We start from the raw sequence: 24,089 nt of genomic DNA, 5'->3' as shown, positions 1-24,089 counted from the left end.
CAGCTGTTATATGTTATAGTTTAAAGAAATCTCACCTTATCCATGGGGCCGTCATGGGTTTTATATTAGCCACTGTGAAATCTTGGCTGAATCTATTAGAGTCCATTTTTGCTCCTTTTAAATAAGCTTAGCGAAGATGAATAGGACACATTGTCGTTTAAAACAGGGATGTAAGGATTTACAGTTACTCTCCTTACCTGAAATATGCCAAGCCGGAAAAAGATTCATGAGTTCCTTCGAGTTAGCCTACAGAAAGTCTTTCCGGTTTTAATCAGCTCTACTGTGCTCACTGAAAGACATAATTGTAAAGATGTTACATCCTGAAAGGTCAAGGTGGTAACCATTTGAAGCAGCACCTATCGTGCGACTGCAAATAAACCAGGTGTACCTGAATGGCAGTTTGACGTCCTAAGCTGGTCCAGGCTACCAAAAACAGATTAGATTTTTAATTTCTCTCCATAAATGCCTATTTAAAAGCTAGGAATTCCAGGATGGATGTTTCTTAACCAACTCTTTTATCATTCTGTATAGGATTATCTTTTTTTTCTCCTTCAAAATGTGACACACACACACAAGTTGGTCTTCATATCTAAATGGGGATCATCCACTCATTTCTATGGGAAAAAACCCTAATCCCAGTCACGACAGCCTTAACCCCTACCCAGCCCTAACCTTAACTATAAGTAACCAACCGAAATACAAGACTTTTGGCACTTTTACTCTTTTGATTGCATTCACAGATTTTTATGAAACTGAGGTTATCCAAATGGTTCCCCACAAGTAAGGAAGTTTCAGGTTTTAACGCACTTTGGGGACATTTTGGTCCCCAAATGTGATCTATGCAAACCCACCCCACCACCCACACACACACACACACACACACACACACACACACACAGTCTATATACCCTAATCACATTATTTGTTAAAGTAAATGCCTAAATATATGATGACATAATTTAGAAATTGTTTAGCAAGATGCTCCTCTTGGCATAATAGTAATAATATTTGACATATTTTGATAAACCTCAGATGAAGTACAGGACTAGTACACAGAATAATACAGAAGTACAGGAAGGGTTTGCCAGAATTTGGTGGACGTATTTTTAATTTTTAATTTTGGCGAACAGATCACAAGTTCATAGCTGGACAGCCATCCACCCCGTACTGGATGAAAGAACAACCAGTACAGACTCATTTTTAAAATAAGAAAAAAAACCCACTATTGCTACTTCACAGAACACAATAAAAATACAGCATGTTTCCATGTCTTATCTTTTTTGTTATTTGACTGTCACTTGTAACAAACTAACTTTGCTATTCGTAATCAGCCACCCCCTGGGTGTATCCAGGTACGTGCAGTCCTGGTTATCCATCCCAAGCAAAACACGTTAACTGTATATTTCGAAAATCACAATGAACAATACAGCAGCCGCAGTACCCCGTTCAACAATACCGAAGAAGAGTCTGGTAGAGGTTTCATCAGCGGAATCACCCGAACGGTCTTCGCCGGCTAACCGTTAGCTAGCCTTAGCTAGCCGCTTTGTCACAGCTGCTGGTTACAGGCTGAGGGCGGACGTCGTGCCTTTTATTAAGGGTCATTTACAAAGCAGTGCTATAAAATACCAGAAAAATTTGATTGCCATTAAGTAGACAGGCTCCCTCTGTGCGGTTTATTTTATAATTTTATGATGGGATCGTTTTTACTTAAGGCATGTTGTTTAGCTTAGCGTAGTTAGCTCAGTCAGTGGCCCTAAATTATATATAGATGATATATTAATTTAGTTCTGTTCTATCGCATGCGAACCTTGCTTAGTGTGTTTATGAATCATAAACCAAGATATTAGACCTTTGTGCCAATTTTATTGCCGCAGCAGCTAGCAGGTATGGAAACGCCAAGCTAATGACGGCGCCGTGTGGTGAAGCGATGATAGGAGCAGCACGGCCAGTATTCTGTCTTTACTTTAATGTTTGTTTGAATGTTCATTAGGTTTTACTCATAAAATAAAAACTCTGATGTGACCCTGACAGAAGTGATGTAAACACACCGGTGTATGTTTAAAAAAAATGCATAAATGTCATGCTTAATAATACCAATGACGTGCCATTACAATCACAGATGGATAGTCATGTTTTGGTTTCGCCATATTCCATCTTGTTCTCCTATAAGACACACATATGGGTGAGCATTTGGGGGTCTGAGCGCAGGGTCAGGGTCCGCCACTTTTCCAGTATTTCTTGGCTCCGGGGCCCAATAGTGACATGATTACTTTGCTGGTCGTGGGATTCAAACCGGTGACTTTCTGGCGCAGGTTTCAAACTCAAAATGAACTTTGGCATTGATTTTTTTTTTTACTTAATTTGAGGTAATACAGATAATGTAAAGCCTGTATTATATGTCAGATTTCCTAGCGCACCTTATATATATATAAAGCATTCAAAGATCCAACCCCAAAACTAGTAAATATAACAAAAAGTCAATATGATAGGTAGGATTGAAATGACCTAAAATCCATAGTTTTGATGGTAAGGTTTGCATGTAAGACCATGTGCATGCTTTGATTCTGGCTTGTAGTCGTTCTATGGTATCCACCGGTACTCCAGGGTGGCTTTGTGAAAGCCACACACACACACCGTCTTAGTGGGCATACTGGGTAACAGCGTACAGGATATAGAAATGAGAGCTGTCTCTCAGCTGGTTCTCTGGTGATGTTATCTGCCTGTATCTTCTGCAGAATATGCTCTGTTTAGCAGAATGGTGAAGGCAGCAGGGAGAAGTCAGTGTTCTTAAAAGTTATACCCCATTGCATGATTCTCCACTCCAGTTGCTACCGTTAGTCCCTTTGTTAGTTTTCTGGAGGATGCATAACTGTCTGGATACTGTATAATAGACAGCACCTTACAATAAAGATTTTTTTGGTTGTCCCACTGAATGTGGGTGAGCATTTGAGTCTCATGATAGAGGGATCTTTATGAAAGTTTTTGGTTTATGTATACTGTAGTCTGCATTGTGTATGGTGCATTTTTGATCCATGTAAATTTTCATTTCAACATACATTTAGTACAATGTCAGATCAGTATTGATGCAGACAGTGGCTTTCAATAACAGTATCACAAATTGCACGACAACTCCCTGAGCTATTTGAATTTATCAGTGTGTTTTTTTTATTGTATTTGTAATAGTTTCAGTAACAGAAAAAATAAGGTTTCTGGCCAAACTATTTGTATTGAAATATGTGTTTTTGGCTCTGTGTATTCTGTTTGGATATTTTTTTTAAATGCAGAATACAGATGAAGGAAACAGTCCTAGTACTGCTTGCTTGTGCAACCTGCTTGTATTTTTGTGTTTTGTACATATGATTAAGCCTCTGTTTTTCTGCTGCATGTTGATCTTGCTTTTTGTGTATGTTATGCCAGGTCCTCAAGAAAGTTTCTACACCTGTGATAGAGAAGATCCTGTGTCCCTGGCCTGGGAGTCTGAGGTAAATTCCAACATGCCAACCCTTAAAGGATTCTTAAGAGAATTCTTAAAGGAAAATACGAATCTACTTAAGCCTCTCAGCTATCTTATAAAATAACGACCAATACTTGCTATTAGTACTGGATGTGACAGTGTTGGTGGTTATTTGTTATTATAATTATTTGAATATGTAACATAAGATGATTTTTTTTTGTCATAGTAAGTATTGATAAAGTACTGAATACATTTGTTGAAATGGTTAGTGAAGAGTACTATGGTAGAATAAATACAGATGTCATTTAAATGCTTGCAAATAAATGATATTCCCTACTTTGTACTTTTACTAAACTGGATTCATTAAGTTGGATGTTATTTAAATGACTCACTATGAAATAGTACTACTTGCTTGTGCTATAGAACTATGTTGTTACGTGCATTAAATAATAGCAACCCACTACGGAACATTCATCATGGATGTGTATTCTTTTGAAATTATTACTCATTTTCTCTACTGGTAATGGAAATAGCCTCTGCCTTTTTTAAAATGCTTTGAAATGCCACACTTAGAGGAAATATCACTTTCCGTCGGTGCTGCCGTGAACAGATATGTAGGTTTGGATTTGCCAGAGGTAACTAGCGAAAGTAAAATTATGCTAAACCATTGGAAGATTTTCCTGATCACCTCCAAATAAAATCGTTACTGAATATGCATCCCACAGAAATTCTTTTTAGTGTAATAGTCCTTCTAGTTGTGAAAAAAGCATTGCATTTTCCTCCATTTGTGTGAATTGTGAATAGTCTATTCTTCTAATAACATTGTGATCTGCATCTTTTATGATGAACAATTATCCTGTTTTCTAAATGACCTACTTTTATTTTTTATATCACATGCTGTCATCACCAGATTTGGTTTCGGCCTTAAACTTCTTTATCTCCCGGCAAGCACATCGTTCTTGCTAAGCGCTAAGTGATTCCTGTACTTGATTTAAACTTTTTTTGTTAGAGAAGTGCAGTTTTTTTTTTTTTTTTTAATAATAATAACCCTTGGACACCAGAAATAAAGGTTGTTTCTTTAGGCATGGTTTAACTGCTGTCATCTTCTAGTGAGGTTAATGGCATGGAATATCCAGTAGAATTGTAGACAGAAGTGAAAGCATTTCAGTTTTAATGTCTATTTTAAATTCCACCTAGCATTGACCATGACAGGTAAAATGGCATTTGAATTATTGAGGGAAACATTAATTAGAATCAATTTTTGACGTTCCGGTTTAAACACACTTCATGTGCAGAATCAGAAATCAGACATTTTTAAGTGAGAGATGAATAGAAGTTCAATTTCACCTTCCCCTAGGGAGGTTTCCATTCTGGTAATTTCAAAAAAATCTTAAATGAGGCTTGCAATGATCCAGAGCTCCTTTTAGCGAGTGTGGCGTGTACCTGCAGCCCGTTGGGTATATGTCAGCTCTCCTGGAGCATCCTTTAGTATAGTCTTCATTTTCTTTATTTTATTCAGTCCCAAAACAGATTTTCCGCTTTATCGGAAATCTCTGCGTATGGTGTGAAGGAATTCTCGCTTTCACGGCTTCCTCGGTCCTTGAAGGTATCGCATATCCGTGTGGGATGGGCCACTCTTCATTAGTCAGGTGGCATCTGCAGAGAGAGAGCGTTCTATGTAAACTGTGAACCAGTTTTTTTCTTTTTTTTTTGCTCTCTTCCTAACTCCCTGTAGTTAAAATCCCCAGTGAGCCCACAGGAGGTATCACAGCGGTGGACATGTTGCAAGATATTCTGGAGTCTGTGGGGAAGGGGGGTGGGCTCGATCTCTGTCAGGCAAGTGTGTCCCCGCTGCAACTCCTCCGTGTCCCTGTCGCTGTGTGCCCCCTGCTTGCTCCTGGACCAGGGCAGTGTGTGGTGCGTGCACCTCCATGCTGCTGTAGCAGCACCTCACGCCTTCCATCAGGATGGCCCAGCTGGGAGCCCACAGCTGCTTCAAATCAGCAGCTACCCAAAAAAGGAAATCGCTTTATCCCCTCTACGGGGCCTTTCAAAGCAGCCAGCCTTATTTCTATCAGAAGCAGCTGCTGTTTGTTAGTTAGTTAGCACCCAGCTGACCCACATCTAAATGAGAACAATACTTAGCTATTAGCATGCCGGTTTGCTGAGGAGGTTCTGTTCACGTTGCTTTGCTTTTCTCTCCGCCCGCCTTTAAGACAGGTGTGAGGCAGGTCACCGGCTGATATGCAGCCACCCTTAATGGCAGAGCTCACAGACTAAAGCTTAATGTAGCGACAAGGACAAATCATCCTCAGATTAAATGTTGTTATTTTTGTCAGCTGTCACAGCTGAGAGTATGTTGCCCTCTTTATAGTGCAGGCTGTGGTGGATGTAACACAGGTAGGTAGTGTTTGGGGGGGGGGGGGTGGTGCTGCATGAAAGCATTTGGCCTCTGTGTTTTGGTGGAGCAGTAGTAAAGTGCCGAAATGGCTTATTTTAATTGAAATCTCCCAAATTTTCACAGATGGAGGCGTGGCCATCGGCCGTCTGTTTAATTGCTTGCTTGAAGTCACCTTTATTTTATGCGGATCCGAGCAGCAGAAGCCTGCGATGAGCATTCGCTGCACGTAGAGCACTCACCCTGAGAAGTGATTGAGAGGGAGATCGCAGAGTACCCGATCCTCCCAGGCCACCTATCGGGGGGGGGTTGTCCTGAACTCGCCCTGAGCCCCCACGCTGGCCCCCAGCTTGGCTTCAATATTTCATATTTCCTTTCCATTTTCTTACGAAGATGGGTGTCCGGTCGTACTCCTCAAAGTGACTGACAGGCTGGCCGGCACGCGGGGTGTCCGAGGGGGGGTCCCGGGGTCAGGGCTGCTGTAAGAGACAGCGAGCCTGCAGAACGGGAACCCCTGAAATTACTTTTTATCTCCTTCGGGGTAAAAGGCTAGAAGGTTGTTCAAAGACTCAATGGGAGACAGGTGAGAGAGTGGGGTGGCCTCACGCAGAGCCCCGGGAGGGAACGCGCACCCCACACTTTTGTGATTAATAAGCATGTTTCACATTGATAATTGACAACAGCCTTTATGGCTACATGCCATAATGTCCTTCATCCATTTTTTATGAATGTTAAAGGCTTTAGCTGTGATATGACAGAGCGGGAGGCTGGAGCTATACAAGCCTAAGGGCTCATTAACATCGAACCCCCTACTTCACCCCTTTTTCCTTCTTTTTTTCACGCGTGCTGTAGGCAGGGGTACTGTATTTAGGGCTGCCTTTAAGTCGCAGTAACCCTCTGCGAAACAAAACACAAAATTCAAGGGGTTAGGAAAGCTGTGACAAACCCACAGAGGTCTCCAAAATGTTGATTGGGGTTAAAACCGAAACCGGCAGTCAAGGAGCACTTAGTAAAGTTGGCCCTAGGAAGACTGTGAGATGAGACTGACATGTAGTCGCACTGGTCTTTCCACACATCAGTGTTTGCTATCCCTGTTTCACTTCTGCAGAATGGACTCAGCATGGTCCTTATACACTTATGGGAGTGATTGGAGAGGTAACATGTGTCCGATGTGGGTTAGGGGGTCCATCGTGGCAAGACGCCCCCTAGACTCATGCGGTTCTCTGACTTGGTCACTCCCCCTGTGCCCTGCCGCTCTCCGCTGTTCCCGCAGTTCCTCAGATGGAAATGGCAGACATGCTGCTGTTTGCGCGCGAGTTATATTTAGTACAGTGACTGAGGATACGCTGGTCTAGCTTTAGGGTTAAAAATATACTTCTCCATGGGCGTTGAATAGTATGTCATCTTCAGAAATTTAATTTACAGCACTGATTTAAAATCCTGTCATGATATTTTGCTCCCTTATCTTGTTAGAGATGCAGTGATTGCTAGTTTCTTTGAAGGACTGCAAAGAGAATGATTTTTTCCCCCTTCAACATGGAAATGTAAAAAAACACAATTTGATAAAAGAAGATGCCATTAGACAAATCAGTGCTGTGTTCAAAGATTTACACAAACTCGTAGATGTGGGTGAGTTCTGAAATTTTCTAAGGGTTCTGTGCATGCTATGCAGGTTTGTGGTGTCTGTCAGCCATGAGCTTTTGCTGCACGGTGGATCAATGCAGTGCAGGACTTGATACTAACACAGTGTGAATTAAAGAATGAGATAAGGAAGGGAGAGAAACCAAACAGATGATGCTGCTGTAGGTGTTGGCAGAAGGAGCTTTGTGAGCCCTGTAGATGCTGTGATATTTTGAAGCGTGAGGTGGACGTGCCGGTATAAAGCCTCGCCGCTTGCATCCAGGGACATTCTGATGTGTTACTGCTTTATGGTCATGCAGTGTTGACTGTTTGGATGAAAACACACTCATTTTTCAGTTTGGTGTGTCAGGGGTGAAGAGCCAGCAGCAGCTGTGGCATCAAAGGTTGTGTAACTGGTTCAAGGCAGACTGTGTTTTTTTTTTTTTTTTTTTTTTTGGGGGGGGGGGGGGGGCAGTGCCAAGAGTTGGGATTCTTTCCACTTCTTTCCGCTTGCTCTTAAAGGCATGGAAAATAATGAGCTTTCCAAATTAGGTTTGAATTAAGTCCTCAAGGTGCCTCTGATTCGTCTCGGGGCATGTGAGCACACAGAAACAGTTGTTCCACTTTTCTAATTATTTTTATGATAAAAAAATTGAAGCGGGGGCCTTAATTTTCTGATCTTTGAAAGCATGAAGCTAAGGCTGAGAATGAGGTGAGACTGACGTGGCACCGACTGCATTGTCGTAGACCTGGTTGGATGAGTCTTGAGACCTTTAAACAGGTTAAAAGGCCCAGCCCTCTTGTTTAATCATCTTAATTAGAAGATGCGAATGGTAAAATTCTGGATTTAGGGCTTTTGTTTACTCTAGTGGCTGGAAATTATGTTGCGAAAGTGCGTGTGTAAGCAGGTCTGTTGAGCTGGCCATTTTAAACGACAATGAAAGAATCACGTTTATGAATTCATAAACACTCTGTGCACATGAGAGCAGAACAAATGCTCCTATACTCTAAATAAATATTTAAAATGGTAAATGTCTCCCAAGTCCTGCACGCGCCCAACCCCACCACCGCCTCTGCAGGAACAAACTACGCCAGCTTTAGCGCTCAGCTGTGCTCAAACCTGCCTTTTCATTCAATGCTCCCTCATTGAATTTTCAGCCTTCCGTGTGGCATGTCTTGTCGGCGCATTAAAAAGTTGCAGGTGTGCGGAGGTGTTGTCTTTGTTTGTAACTCATTTGAATACCGTGTTGAGAAATTAAACAAGTTTTGCTGATTAGCAGCATTTTTATGTAATGTATTCTTACAGAAGCACCTCGACTGTAGCCCTGGGCGTCTCCTGTACCCCGGCCTGTTCCTCCAGCTCACCCCCCGCCACCGTTTGCTTGTTAGTCTTATTCTGTGTGTCTAATTAAACTTAGCTTCAGCTTCTTATAAAGGAGTATTTTATAGAACAGAGAACAAAGGAAGTCTTTATATTCCTGAGGTGCTAACAACAGGGGCAACGTGCTGACTGGTCTCTGCCAGAGGGCGGCTGTAACCATGGGCGATTAGCAGAACTCCATCGTCGTTCTTTCCATCTGCATGTTCCAGTGCTGCTCCGGACTCTGGAGTGACCCTCTGCTTGTCCCCACGGTGTGACGGGGTCCCCGTTAATAGGAGGGACTCTTTGGGGATAGTGAGCACTCGGAGCCTAGCCATAAAAGCATAGTTTCTTTCCTGTATCCACAGTCCAGTCTGCCATACTGGCCACCAGTCAGGAAATGAGCGACTGAGAGACACCGCACAGCTGAAGTGAGGGCATCGCCCTCAGGTCGAGTGAGCGCTACGTGCCGATGAGCGCTGACTGCCGCGCATGTAGGAAGAAGCGGGAAAAACCATTGAAGTTACCTAGAACAGCCTTTTAAAAACCAGGAAACAAATGCAGCTGGACAGCTGCAGCTGCAGCACTGGAGTCTGCATGCAAGAACACCTAAATACGTGAACCTGCAAATAGACACTGGTGTGCTGGTCTTCTGGAACATGCAGTATGCGCTTGGGAAATCAGATGTTTTGGCTGGCTTAAAGCAACCGTGTGCCCCCCCCCCCCCCAACCCCCCAGGCTGGGGACTGTTGCAGACCAGTTAATCTGTGGCCGGCACCCTGGCAAATAAATGCGTCTGAGCAGAGTGCTGCATCCATATTGCAAGCACCACTATTTATCCCAGCCGCCTGACAGTCGCAGTTTTATTCTCTTGCATGGAAAGCCAAAGCTGGAATTTAATGGCGCATATTTCCTTGGCCCCTTGTTGAAACGGGAAGCTTCTCCTCCTTGTTAGCTTGATAAATAACTTTGCTGCTGGGAAACTGCTGAATTTTACTTTTCCTTGTCTATTTTCTGCTGGCTGACATTAATTTCAAGTGCTCAGAGGGAACTAACTAAGTGTGGGGGGAAATAAATAAATGAATTATAGTACATATATAAAAATATGTATAATTTAAAATATATACCATGATATATATACACACATATGTGTGTGTGTGTGTGTCTGTGAGAGAGAGAGAGAGAGAGAGAGAGAGAATTCCATACTCTGTGTATCCATGTTTGTGTGTGTGTTTATTTATTGAATTATATAGTTTTCAGCATTTGGTTCTGCAAGGTTATTTGTTGATGTATTTTTCTTCTTTATGGTAGCCCAGTCTAATGAGGCCTACTATAACATGCACTGGAAGATTGGTCTGGCAAAGCAGCGTAAGTAACGAAGACTGTGGGCCTGGAGCCGGCCATTACCTTCCCGGCAGGATATCAGTCTCCCACGCCGCAGCGCGGCTCAGGACCGCGAGATTGCCTCGGTGCTCCACGCTGCGTGCCGGGGCCTTTTATAAACGCTCCGAGAGCTCGCGCTGGTTACCGTTTGCCATTACCGCGCCTGTACATTAAAGGATTATTTCCGCAAGCCGTCCGCCGTGTTATGTTTGGGTCTGTGTCACTTACAGCTCACAGTTAATGCCCTGTGCACAAGTGCATAAAATACATGCCTTTATTTATTTATTGATTTATTTATAATCCACATGCTCGTGTAAACACACACTCTTATTTATACGTGTATGAATAACTTATAAAATACAATGCACCAGGAGAGTCATGGGCGACCCTCTCTTTGCTATTTGGTGGTACAGTAGACTGCAGATGCATTTCAGCACCTTTTGTTTTGTGTGGCACTAAGGGAAAGAAGGGGGCATTCAGATATTTTGTGATTTACTCTAATGAACGTTAATTATTGGACGGTAGCAAATTTGTGTCAGCTGGAAATGAAAAGACTGAAAAGTTAAAGGTATTTGGTTATAGCTCCACGTGTTTTTTTTTTTTTTTAACAATCTGTGTCTTTTCCAGGCCTTGTGCAAATCGGCGGTTTGATTCTAAAATCATGGTGCCACCTGCCGTCTTCGGGAATCTGCAGTTCTCTGTGTCGGTCCCACAGCGTAACGCCGGTGCCGCTACACCTCACAGAAAATTCTGCTTTTCTGTCACGCTGTAATAACTGATATCACCGTTATGAAAATAAAATGCACTGCTGAGCTGGTAAAAAAAAAAAAAATCAATATTCTGTATAAATTAGAACATGAGCTAATGCGGGTGAAAGCCTGTCGAGTGTGATTGGAAAACGGAGTGAGAGGAAATGGGCGTGTGAGGAGCATGGGGGTGCAGGATCATCACGAACGGCTCTTCTTTGCCATTGATAGCCCCCACCCAAATGTGGCCTCGCTGACCTGGGCTCAAGCACCAAGGCACCTCCCTATTTCCCCTAAAACCAAACCCATTTCTCTGCTGGGTCATGAACTAGCTCTTACTTAGGCAGCAGACCAGGGCTGGAGGCTGCCGTATCAGCTAGTAATGTCTGATTTTTTGTTCCTGTTTAAGCATCGCTTTTTACTGGGCGGCAAGCCGGTGTGGAAAACTGACAGACTGCCGCAGTGCTATGTTGTTCGGCACTTTCTGACAGAACGTTGCATATTCTGCTGCATTTTTGCACAGGACGTGTCAAAATAGTCACGCCGCGTCATCTCTTGTCGCCGGGTCGTGTGGTGCGCGGCTGTACTGTAACACACGTGTGCTCCTTCCTCCCCGGCGCTCCAGGATCTCGGTGTGAAGTTGTCGGCTTTGTAATTCCCCCTCTAGCATCGTGTGGGTATTTAGGGCTGCATAGCTCTACGTTTGCAGGGTTAGCAGACAGCTGGAAGCTTTCCAGCCCTGTAAGATGGCAGAGAGCTAGCGCGGCTAAGGGCATTCGGCCGCATCGTCTGGCTGTACGTGGGGTCAGATTAGGCACCGTGCCTTTCCACTCCACGCACTAGAGCCCTGCCCCTGAGGCCTGCCAGCACCGCCTCCTGGAGCCGCTGCGGCAGATTGGAATCGTGTGAGGTTGTTGCGGCTGTAATTTCCTTAATGAAAGGTCTTAATCGACAATTAGCATCCTCGCTACGGCCCCAGTGAAAACAACAGCTGTTAACAACGACAAGAAGCTGAGGCCTCAAATCCCCAGCTTGTCCTTCTTAATACGTCTAAAGGAAAGCATGATTTGGATATGAGCGGCCAGCTAAATTGGGGGGAGGGAGCTCCGCTCCCTCTGTCTGAAAGCCACATGAGGGAGGCCTGAACCTCCGGCGGCCTGTCTCTCTCTGTACTGTATGAGAGAGGCCTGACTTCTTGGGTGCTGTTGGTTAGCGTCCTCCCTCTGCTGGCGAGCATGCCTTATGTTTAGCTCCACAAAACATGGGTTAAGTTAGCAAGAAGGGGTCAGAATAGGCTGGAAACCGGACCTGGTATGTTTCATGATTGGTACGCTTCCCTGGCTCACTTAATTAAAGTTCTAGCATTTTTTATTTTAAATGTGTTTTTTTTTTGTTTATTTTAATACTTAGATGAGACGAATGTAATTTATGTTGAGATGTTTAAATATTAATTTGTTTAAAACAATCATATTCTTCAGTCTTACCCAAGAAGAATTCAGTGTGTTTATTTTTATGATTTTCCACATAACAAGCATTCTCTCTGCTGGTAAAAGACTTGGTATGAATCAATAATTTAGACCGTATTAAAATGATTTTATCGAGAGTGAGCGGAATTTGTTTTCTCAATGCAGAAATCAAATCAAGTGGCAGGAACAGTAAATAAGAGGCTGGGTGTCTGAGCAGCAAGGCCTGTTCTGTTTGTAAAATGAGATGAGGCTATTGGGAGAGAGGCATGTGTGTCGTGCGTTCTCTCGCTGACACTGACTGCAGTAATAGTGATGAATCGCGTTCCCCCAACGCTAGCCTTTATCTCCTTCCCGCGAGTGCTGCCTCTAATGACCCACGATACCTCAGATGTGCAGTGCGTCCCTCCTTCTGTTGCCCTGGCAGTACCTCCCGTCTTCTCCGCCGGTGGTGAGATTCACAGGGATCTCAGAGTGGAATTCACAAGCGGTTACGTTCTTGCGGTGTACCCAGTACATGAACCCATCAACAGTGTTACCTCAACCAGCAAGCACCATGTATACCAAATGCCCGAAGCTTTTTTTTTGTGTGTACATCTTGTTGGAGAAATTAACTAGGAGTATTGGAAAAAAAAGCACAATATATGCTTAGAAATATGTTTTGAGATATATCTTATAATGTGATCCACCTCATTTTCATTCAGCTCCTAGATACTGTTCAAGTAACAGGCCGTTAGGGAAAGTGTATTTCCCTACATCTACAAAGTAGCGTTTATGTTTGTTTGAATGAAGCAAGCCTTTTCATCTGTGAGAGTGGAACCTCTGCAGGGAGAGTACAAGGTCTTATTTGGGATTGCTTGTTTTGGGATTGTCCAAGTACTTAGCTTGCTAGAACGTACGTTCTCTTTGAGGAACCGCAGGGTGACGTAACACTATTGAAGAAATAACTTCACAGATCTGTTTTCTAACAGTCTTCAAGTGACAGTCGGTTATAATTGCATATTGAAGAGAGGAAAAGGGGAGCGATTAAATCCATTTTTAGGTTCTTTGAATAGATGTGGGGTGATTATATTTTCATATTTAGCAGAGCTGAGGCCCAAAGCTGGAAGTGAGATTCATATTATTAATGCAGCATCAGTGGAGTCATTAGACTGATTGAGATGTGCTATCGTGTCAAGATAATAGGTTGATTGTACACAACTGGTAATAGTCCACTGATTCCCCTAAGCCGTTGCAAGCACAAACAATGCTCTACATAATAAGTACTTTGAAAAAGCTGGCTGTCGTTACTTAGGCTGCTCGTGCAGTCTTCTTCTGTTGTCCATATTAATTCAAGTAAGCTATGCGCGCTATTAAATACCAACCAGATAGCTATTTCCTTAAATAAAAAAAATGCATTTTACAGTTAGAAGTAATCAAGTTGGATTAATACACTGATACAATGCATTTTGGCTGAGTAAATATTTCACTACAATTATGAGAGTGTTTTGTAAAAATAGAATGTTTTCTTTTATTATTTGTAAAGGAGGTTCGGTAAAAATGTCAGATTTACTTGTTTGGGACAACCTTTTTAATTGGGAACCAATTTGGGAATACCTTTAACACGGATGGATTATGGAGCTGACCTTCTGTGCAAGGGACAACTCACAGACGACAGTTTCTGAGAGCAGTGTGATGACATGAGATAATCTGCTAACAGCTTTGGAGTGGTGTGAAACGCCGACACGCCAGTCGTCCCCAGCAGTCTCAGTAGGCCTCATCACTCGAGGTTTGCCGGTTAACACAGGACGCGCATTCAGGCAGCTGTCGGCTGATTTTGAAAAAAAAAAAGAGCTTCCTCTCTAAGAACGCAAGTGAGAAGTGTAATCAAAAGAATGAAACGCAGTAGACACTGAGCTCGTCTGTGACATTGCTGGTCCTGTTCGCTTCTCATTCCGGGAGCTGGGTCCAGATCTCTGTAAGGCCAAAGGTCATGACCCTTCTGCAGGCCTGTCCTCGCACTCTCAGGCCTGTTCTGTGGCTTGCCAGTGCTTTGCTTTACGAATACATCTTCGTTCCAAAAAACGAGACGCGTTGTGTGGCTGCTCTTAGGTGCTTGTATATGAATAATACATAAGAAAGATCATGTGACTTGGGAATGACTTTTAAAATAATGAACAAAAAAAAATAAATGAATAAAAAAAAACAAATGAAGTTGGACCTCGTACTAAAGGACTCATTACGAAGGCTTGTGGCCCATTTTGACACTACATTTAGATCACTTTCCTACTTCTACGATCTTGTAGCGATGAGCCATCAGGGACTTGCAGATCCTTCTGGAGGATCGTTCCAGCATCCCAGGGTACAGTCTGAGTGTCATAACTACTGCTGCCCTGGAGAGTCTTCTCAAATGTAGCATCCCAAGGGGGGAGGGTGAGATACTGGTTGCGAAATAACACATCCTTCTGCTCAGTAGCGTGTCTTCAGTGGTGGTTTCTGTGGCGTTCTGTTTCACACGCTGCACACGGCCCAGGCTCGCAGTGTGCCAGAAAGTTCCGTGTTGTCAGGCCTGAAACAGGGCATGGAGAATGGGGACCACCTAATGTAACCGTGGAGCAGAGCTGCCACACGAGTCCGTCTGGCAATATGGAGTTGAAGCCCCAGTAAGACTTGAGATTTGTGCTACATTGTTGGTTTGAGTGACTATTTCCAGGAAGAATTGTTTGAAAGTATCCCATCAGGGTTCCCACCACATAGAATTTCCTTTATCATCCAAGTTTTCTAGCGTAGCTCTTGTGTAGTGGTGTAGCTGTCTTAAGGTTATTGAAATAGTGAATATGCAGGCTCCCTCCACAACCAGGGCTTGAGTCAGAGCGACAGCATGATTGTGTTGCAGTAGAGTCCAGAAAGCAGAGGAGTGGCCTATTTCATTAGCAGGGAAGCGGAACCACGTTCAGTGCCGGCAGGTGCTGTTTCAGGAGTCGCTGTCATTCAGCAGTCACAGACCATGCGCGCCCCTCTTGCAGGAAACTGTAATTTATGTGTTTGCTTGGGAGGTTTGTTCGGCAGAAGCACATTTATCACACATTTATCAAATTTATCACATTGCAGTATGTGCCTTGGTCACCTGTGTGAGAGAACAATATTTTTAAGAAAGGACAGGCCAATTAAAGAGTGCGAACAGCTCCGTGTGTGCACGTGGGCAGAAGGCGGAGGACTGCGGCAGGAGCGGACACCCGGCTGACGAGGCCCTCCCTGCCACAGGAAGTGCCTCAGCTGCTCGGCGTGCAAATCCTTCAGCGCCACGTGTCAGCTTCACCTTGAGCTCGGTCTGTCTCTCCCCTTTCCCCATAACAGAACTGATGAACATTGGTCTGCAGTTGGAGAATGAGAGGGGCCCTGACCTTATTAGCCGAGCGGCACCGTCTGTTATCGCATTTCCTGCGCGCGTTGCTGCAGAGCTTGGCCGCTTTCTCACTGACTTTAACCTGCCAGTGATTTATCCAACCTTGAAGACTTGACATTTTCACTTTTGATTTATGGACTGTTCACTGTAGGCATTTAGTCAGTATGTATGGCAGCAAAAAACGACATTGTTTAGCAGGAGCATGCTTAAATACACCTTTAGATTTTTCTGGGTGACTTTATTTCTTTGTTTAGTGCAGTTTGTGGTGCCGTCACCCTCTAGTGCTGCTGGTTTGTCTTCGTGTTATTGTGCAATGTACTGTAGATGAAGTTTTTTCACATTACTCTGGTGAGATAGATGTGTGGCAGCACAGCAGTAGCAGGAAGTTGGTCTGTCGTACCATCCCAGCTTGTCGGAGGCTCCGGCCCCCGTGGCAGAGATCCTCAGCCGTGCCTGTTTATTTTAAATGGCTGATTAAAATTTCACGGTGACAGGAAGTGGCAGAGGCAAGCAAAGACGAGCAGCAGGAGAACGAGCGTTTATCAGAGTTGCGTGGTACTGATCGCAGGCCTCCTGTGCAGCCCAGCTGTACCGAGCCGTACCAAGACCGCTGCCCCATTGGCTCTGCGCAGGAACTATCCACGCCAGCCTATTAAAACTGTCAGCGAATAAAACGCGCTTTAAATATAGCGTCCTCTTGAAGGAGTCACAGTCTTAATATGTAACGTGACACATAAGTGCCGTCACATGTAGTATTACGTTTGAATTCACCATGTTTATGTGGAGATGAACGCTGGCATACTGCTGCTCTGTCTAGATTCAGGGAAAATGCATTCGTGTCAGCAGAGATGCCTGGATATTAGCGACCTACACAGTTTTCCTATAAATAAACCAAATGCGAAATTAGGTTCAGACATCAGAGCACTTTGCCTATATTAACATAATAAACAGCAGCATTAAAGTAGGGACTTTCGGCTAAATGGAGTGCTTTTCCACATGGTTAACATGCTGGTATGGGGACAGGGTATAATGTGTGCGAGGCATATCCAGTTTTATTTAGATGTGTTAATGCTGCATTAGTGTTTAATTACATCATGCTTACGTGTTTGGCTGAGGGCTGGTGTGCGTGTGGTACACCAACCGCTCTGGACATACAGCCCGCTGTCGTTTAGGAGTGTTGGGTGGTCAAAAGTGTCAGCCACTGTGCCTGAGCCTGGGGCAGGTGGGAGGCAGCGGGGGAGGTTGCTGTGGTCTGATATGGGTTACATATTGAGGAGACACCTTTCCACTCTCTGCATCGGCCCCCGAGGATGCCATAGGGGGTTACGTCAGGGACAGGCCGGGTCTGTGAGGTCTGCTCTGAGAAGCACCGACAAATACTTGCTGTAACGGGTTAAAATAAAAACAAAATCAAATGAAAGGCCTGCGAGGCGCACGGACATCTGGAACAGACGGGTCCCATCGGCTCCTGGCTGCGGCTGAGGCAGTGCTCCCCCAGGCCTGGTAAACCTCCGTAACTGGCGTCTCTCCATGAGGTGATCAAGCTAAACACTCTTGTTTTCTCCAGTAACACTGGTTTGTCTTAACTCTCCCGCATCCCAGTATCACAGACGGTTTTAACAGCGGCGTGTTCGCTTTCCGTGGTTGGCGGCGAGTTTGCGCGCAGCGGTAAAGCGCGTGAATGTTCACACAGCTCGTTAGACGTTGGTACGGGAAAGGAAGTGCAGTCTGTCTCAGCTTGTAATATCTGGGGGTTATTAGTCTTTGTTTGCTTTTCATCGCGTTGGTGCTTCTATGGATGCACGGCGTGTTAGTATGAAGAAATGCCGGTCGTACGGCTCTCAAGGTAGAGATGAGTGTTCGGCTGCCAGACGGGCATTTAAATCGACCCAGAGCAGCTGTACAGCAGAATGGCGTCATGAGAGAACGCCTGGGCTCGTTCATTTACTTCCTCTGGCTCCCTTTAATGCTGTCTGTCTGAGGATAGCGAGTAGAGCAGCAGTGGTCATTTAGCTCAATGCAAAATACAAAAACAGCCGTAAATGCACCCCAGGGATGGTGTGCACTCCTGGATCTGTCATCATCCGAGTGCACGTGCAGCAGTCATGCTTGCTGCCCCTTTGACCTCCTCGCGGTGCAGTGATGCTGGTGACGTTCTCTGGACGTCAGGCTCCCCGGGCAGCGGCTACCATTACCGGCCAATCACGTGTACCCACCCAGAATCCTCGCGCTCAGAAATCCTTCCCCTGATGCACAACGAGCGCAGCCTCAAGTCAGTGCCTCTGCTGCAATTAGAATAATTTCAAATTAATATGAGTGAGCCGGGCCGTGCTTATCTGGAGCGGGAGAAAGCTTTCACTTCAATCAAAATGCACGAGAGGCCGCCCCGGCTGAAAGCAGGACCGGGGTTCAGTTTTAATGCTGCCGCGTGTAATCAGCACGAGCAAATCCGTGCAGCCGCTCGCGCTACGATGGCCGGCACCTTTTTGTTGTTTTAAATCAGCGGGGTTCAGGGGTTAAGATTAAAAACGAAAAGAAATGGCACGAGAGGCAGAGTCTCTCATGGCTTGGAGCACAGCCCTGTGAAGCAGTTAAACACACGAAGCGACTGTGGGCAGATCCTGTGAAGTGTGCTGTTTGGTGGCCTGACGTGTAATTCACACTGCTATCGCTGGCTTTTTCTTTCTTTTTTTTTCCCTAACCAGCGTATTGTGTAATTCTTAATATGGTGTCAAAAGCAGCAGAAGGCTGTTTGTAAAGAGAGGTATAAACAAAGAAGGAATGAATAAAGCATGGCCGGCAGATGCAGACACGGCCGCAGGGGAGAGAGCGCCGGGAAGAAGCCGAGCAGCCAGAAGACCTCTTCCGAAGTGCCATTAATCGCCGCGAATTAGAGAGAAACTCCTGTTGTGTTTTTGTCTCACGCTTCAATTGATCTGAGCACAGCTATTAAGTCTGCGGCGGTCTAATCTGGCGATATTATTTCTGCGGCGGCCGTCTTGGATCCGTAATGCATATTCTTATTTCCTCGTGTTATTGTTGTTGTGGGAAAGTCAATTGAATTTGCACCAACGCAACTCGGCGGGTATTGGAGGGCACACGGGGGCAGTCTTGATGAAGTCTAGTTCCATCTCATGCAGGCCCGCTAGGCTGGACCTGGCCAGTCAGACCCCCCCCCCTCCCACAAGGGAGGGCGGGAGCCTTTAATGCACACCACATTTACTGTGTTTAGCGGGGGGAAATTCCGGGGATAAAAGAAGGCTCCGGATGATTGGATTCTGAATCCCAGACGTCCCATGCTCACATTCACGTTTCTGCCTTCTGTGTCTCTTATAATGATGTCAGTTTTAACTTACGGATGGGAGAAGAAGAGGAGTGAAAAAGCAGAGGGATTAGTGCGAGGCCGCTGTTGAATCCCCCTTGGTTTCAGCTGGACGCACGTGGCGGTCCAGCCCGTCTTTGCCTAATTGAAGCTGGCCGCTCCTCTCGTTAGGATTAGTGTTCCCGTAATCTCTTTGTGAGTGCGCTTTACATACCTGGGCAGTGTCTTTTGGCGTGAGAGCATACGGTTTAAGCTGCTTTTAGTGAAACCCTGTGTTTCAGGGACCGTGAAGTGCTGCCGGTTGGCAGGCGGGCGGCGTGTTCCTCATGCCGTCCGCTGAGTGCGTCGTACTGCGGCTCGGGAGTGGTCGCCCCGGCAGGCGGCACGGCAGGGCGCCTTGCCGGGCGAGTCAGCTGTTTCCAGGGCTCCCTGACAGACGGCCGCTCGCTGGCGTACACCTGCCAGCTCGTCGGGTGGCCCTCGCAAAGGGGCGCATCGCTGCAGGGCCAACGCCGAGCTTTCAACAAACTCAGAGTATAATATAACTAGCTACAGTAAACTGTGCTGCCAAGGCTGTTTCATTGTGCTCTCATTGGCGGCGCGAGACCATGCTACGTGACAGGCCAGCGGCTTGGCGGCTGCAGGTTACAGCCATTTATGTGCACCTACTTTAAACACCATCGGACCCCTTCCACCAAGACAAACAGAAAAGGTCAAACTGTGTCTATCTCTGCCACCCCACGGCCCAGTGATGTGACTGGCACTTCTCCGCCGAGGCCCCCAGATGGCCACTGTCACTCGCATCTCGCTTTACCGCATCGACCATCAGACGAGGGAGGGGCATGAAAAAGCCTGGCAGGCAAGGGGAAACCCAGCGGCCCGTCGCGGCCTGTGCTCCTCCGAACAAAGGGGGGCGCTGGCGAACTGCAAGGTTCAAGGAAGCTACTAAGGGTGTCACTTGCTTTTAAAGAACGAGTCTCCTTCCAGCAGCTCTTGTGGTCCCCCCCCCCGTGTGCTTTAAATGGCCTCTGCTTGTACCCCATCAAGGGAACCCCCCCACAGACAATCACCAGCTCACTCCTGGATCTGCCACGAACATCCTCTTTCATGGGCCTCTTCAAAAATTTAAAATTTCGAGGGAATCAGTTTCCTTTGCCTTCGTGCTCAGGATATCATCGCCTTATCCCTTCCAACTCGCTCCTCCCCCGAACTGTGCCAAAAATCCGAGGCTCGCATTATCTTGGCTTTGAGATTCCACACTGATTTATGCAGTATTTATTAAAAATGGATTTCATCTTCATGCATTTTATATGTGTGTTTGTTTATATTCAGTCTAATCAGGTAATCACTTTCCATGCAATTTGCTCTCACTTTAAATTTTAAATGTAACATAAAATATTATTATTTATTCAGAATAGTTGTGAGTCTACAGTGTTTTGATACATTATATATATTTTTATTGGAATCATTTTATGTCGTTGTTATTAAAAACAGCTGAAATGAAACATGTAATTTTTCAAATCTTCATTTAATATGGTGCATATGGGCTATAATCGAATCGGCATCATGCTCGGGGTGTGTGTCTCTCCCTCAGACAGATGTGTTTCACCCGGGCCATGGTGCATTTTGACCGCAGTGTTCGTGCTGAACTTGGGAGGCCCTCGTAGCCTCGATCACTCTCCTCTGTTCCACTCTACCCCACCCAAACTCGCTGTGGAACAGGAAACGCTCAGAGCTCGGACAGCACAGAGAGGAACCCCGGTTCTAGCAGCGTGCTAGTTCAGGATTTCCCAGCAGCCCGTCGAACAGTCACGCTCCGTCCTTGCACCCCTGACCCTGCCTCCCCGGCGCTGACGCACTGCGCGGTCTCATTCCGACAAATGCCACAGCGCTCTTTCCTTTCCGTGTCCTCGGGCTGCTTTCCCAGCTTCCAGAGCTGTGTGAACTCAGTGCCGCTAATTGCTGGCAGCATATTAATTCGTTTGTTCTGCCGTGAGTGTGGAGCCGCGCAAATGGGCTAATTCATAACCAAAGGACACACAACTGTTTGCTCATCTGGGAAAGTTAACACTTCGGAAATGAATGACTCTTCAAAGGGGATTCAACTTAGTGAAGCCAGTATCCGGACTCGCTGGAATATTTGAACGGAAGATAAATTTGCTTGTGTAGTTTTGGCTTTGTCTGTAATTATGTACGCTGACATGTTCCATTCTTAATACGCTGCCTTACGCTGTGAAATTATCTCCTGGAAAAGAATGACAATTAATTGTGGCACTTTGCAAGCATACTTAAGTACTTTAATAATGCTTGCTGGGAAATTTCGTACTGTAAAATCTCTAAAAAATAATATCAGAGGTTAACCAACTGCGCCTATCACTTATGTAAATTGTAGAAGCTTCCTGCATATGAAGACGAATCATTTGTATGTATTGACAAAACTGGAGTGCAACGTTAGCCTGGAGGATGAGGTTTTATAGGCAAAACAATGAAGGTAAATGAGGTGAAAAAAGCAGGAATGGGGGAAACGTCACAGAGGATGAAAAGTAAACGAGGGGGGGAGGATCTGTAGATGGCTGTGGGCAGGTCTGGGAACAGCGGCTTTTGGGCCTGCTCACGCCACACGGAGGGGCCCGTTGTCAGCTGGGCGGACCGTCCTGTCAGCATTTTGGAGAAAACCCCTTTTGTTGCCGGTTATTGGCTTCACGGGGACGAGTTCCAGCGGTGTGCGGGGGGAGGGGCAGGTGATGGGGCTTCCCAAAGGGAGTGCCAGTCGTCCAGCGAGCTGGAATGGGCACTCATCCACACAGGGCCTCCGCGTAAGCGTGCGTGTTCCTGTCTGCCACAGACCCTTTCTGTGCACAGCCCGCAGTTCAGGGTTGCGGTACGTGTTGGAGAGACGCCTTTGCATGCGTCTGGCTGCTTCTGCGCAGCTGTGGTGTTGGGAGAATAGTAATAGGATGCTTCTGTAGAGACACTCCTGGGGTAGTGATTCGTTTGATGTTTAATAATAAAACTGCTGATTATTTGTGATATAATTTTATATGTGAATTATATACTGATGGGATTTCTAGTAATAAAAGCCAAGCAGCGCGGGAAGGAGTTTGAGTGTCGCAGGCATGTGACCGGTAGGGTGTGCAGGGAGGAGCCAGCAGAGGGCAGCCTCCTGCAGGTGGAGGGCGGGGCGGGGAGTGCGTGGGTTGAGCTGGGCGCGCGTTTGGTTCGGAGGACGAGGCAGTAGGCTCAGGACGAACTTGGACGTACGTTGTCCGCGCTGCTAATCTGGGCATGCGCCATCCGCGTCCCAAAGCTGGGCATGTGTCGCTCTGCATCCCCACCGAGGGCGTGTGTGCCGTCTGGATGTGAGGCCGAGCAGCTGGAATGGCACGTCTGTGCTCGTGCGGGGTGATCCGCCGCGAGTCCTGCCCTGTGCGTCTCACAGCTGGCATAGGAGACAATCACGGAGCCCGGAGGTTGTGCTGCGAGGCTAGCGAGGGCTTGGAAATAACATCCCTTCAGCGTGCAGTCTTCTCTAAAGCGCTCGAGTATCCGCGCTGACGAATCCCTGATGGTTTCAAGCACTGCAGTTAAAGACAAACTGCAGCCATATACTACAATAAACAGGCAGCCAGTTCCCACTGCACTTTGTGTTTGTTTGATATAGTTTCACTGAAGCTTTTTCTTAACAAAGGAAAAGAGAAAATATGGTGCTCATTTGTATTGAAAATACTACTTGGCCGATCTAATTATAGAATATCTAGCTTAGGTTGTAGTGGTGGCAGGTTGGTTTCCCACGTTTTCAGCCACCTAGAGACCCTCCAGGGAGGGTCTAACGGGGGGGGGCGGGCATTCAAGCACGTGCAAAAACTTTGACACCACAGCCCACTGTTCAGAGAAGACAAGCTCACTACCACCGCAAACGCTGTGCTGCCATTTCACGCCTGTCACACGTCCTTCGTAGAAAATAATCATCGTTAGACAGCGTCGCTGGGAGCTAACGACTTTGCTTCAGTCCGCTCTATCCGTTATTAGATCCTTAATTGTGCGTTTGCCTCTTCTTAAAGCGCACGTTCATGTTTGCGCGCGCTCCCCCATGCCGAAACGCTCACAGTCCTGCTGGGCTTTATTTAATCAGATAACCCGCCGCTGGGGCCCGCGGCACACACACCATCCGCAGCATCTCCTGTCGCTTCCACGTCTCTGCATAATAACCCATAGCGCCGCGCAGCGCTTCCACGAGCAAGCGGCTTAGCCGGAGACAGCGGCGAGCGAGCGGCGTCCCCGCCGGTGCGCCCCTTTGATAAGCGCGCTGCGCGCCGTCCTGCGATAATGCGCCGCGGCCGGGGGTCCCAGGCGTGCGCTCGGCAAATCTGCGCGCCTTTCTGCTGCTCCTTTCAATCGGCGTGAAGGACACAAAAAAAGCAGCAGAATCGATATTCTGTGCTGATGAACGGTGGCTATTCATGGAAAGTTCAGGTATAAAAAGGCCCGTGTTCCCTTACAGGTGCATTTCCTCCAGCAGCCGTACGCTGGCCCGAGTTTGTACAGGCTGCTCGCGCGAGGCATCCTAACTCATCTCCGTATTTATCCGGAGCCGGCGCTCAACTGCTCTAGATTAGAGCTAATCTGAGTTGACAGGAACGAGGAGTTTACATCTCAGATTGTCTCCCACTCCTCCAATGCCGGTGAACTGCATTTCATGGGGCTCTTTGGAGAATGACGTCTCCTGTATTCATTTGCATTAAAATTGAAATATAGATATTGAGGGGGAATTATGAACCAGTTGTTGCAGTGATCAGTGATTACTTTTTATTTGATTGATATTGTGTTTTGGCCTTTTTAATAAACATTTTTATTTGTAATTTAAGAACAACAACAGTTAATAATAATAATAATAATAATAATAATAATAATAGTATTCATGATAATGATAATAACAATATCATTGTAAATGTTAGTGT

General features: G+C 45.9%; 1 protein-coding gene across 1 annotated transcript in view; it reads left to right on the top strand.

Annotated features, from left to right (window-relative positions):
• Window positions 1-24,089, top strand: part of LOC125751805 (transcription factor Maf-like) — a 99,901-nt gene that overhangs the window by 15,010 nt on the left and 60,802 nt on the right. The window contains exon 2 of the mRNA XM_049031085.1: window positions 3,418-3,482. Within this exon, the coding sequence (XP_048887042.1) occupies window positions 3,418-3,445 (28 nt within the window). The 3' untranslated portion in view covers window positions 3,446-3,482. The remainder of the gene's footprint in view (window positions 1-3,417; window positions 3,483-24,089) is intronic.

The sequence above is a fragment of the Brienomyrus brachyistius genome, chromosome 11, assembly GCF_023856365.1.
Source record: "Brienomyrus brachyistius isolate T26 chromosome 11, BBRACH_0.4, whole genome shotgun sequence".
NCBI lineage: Eukaryota > Metazoa > Chordata > Actinopteri > Osteoglossiformes > Mormyridae > Brienomyrus > Brienomyrus brachyistius.
The sequence above is the reverse complement of the archived record's forward strand: the minus strand, read 5'-3'. Positions and strand labels throughout refer to the sequence as shown.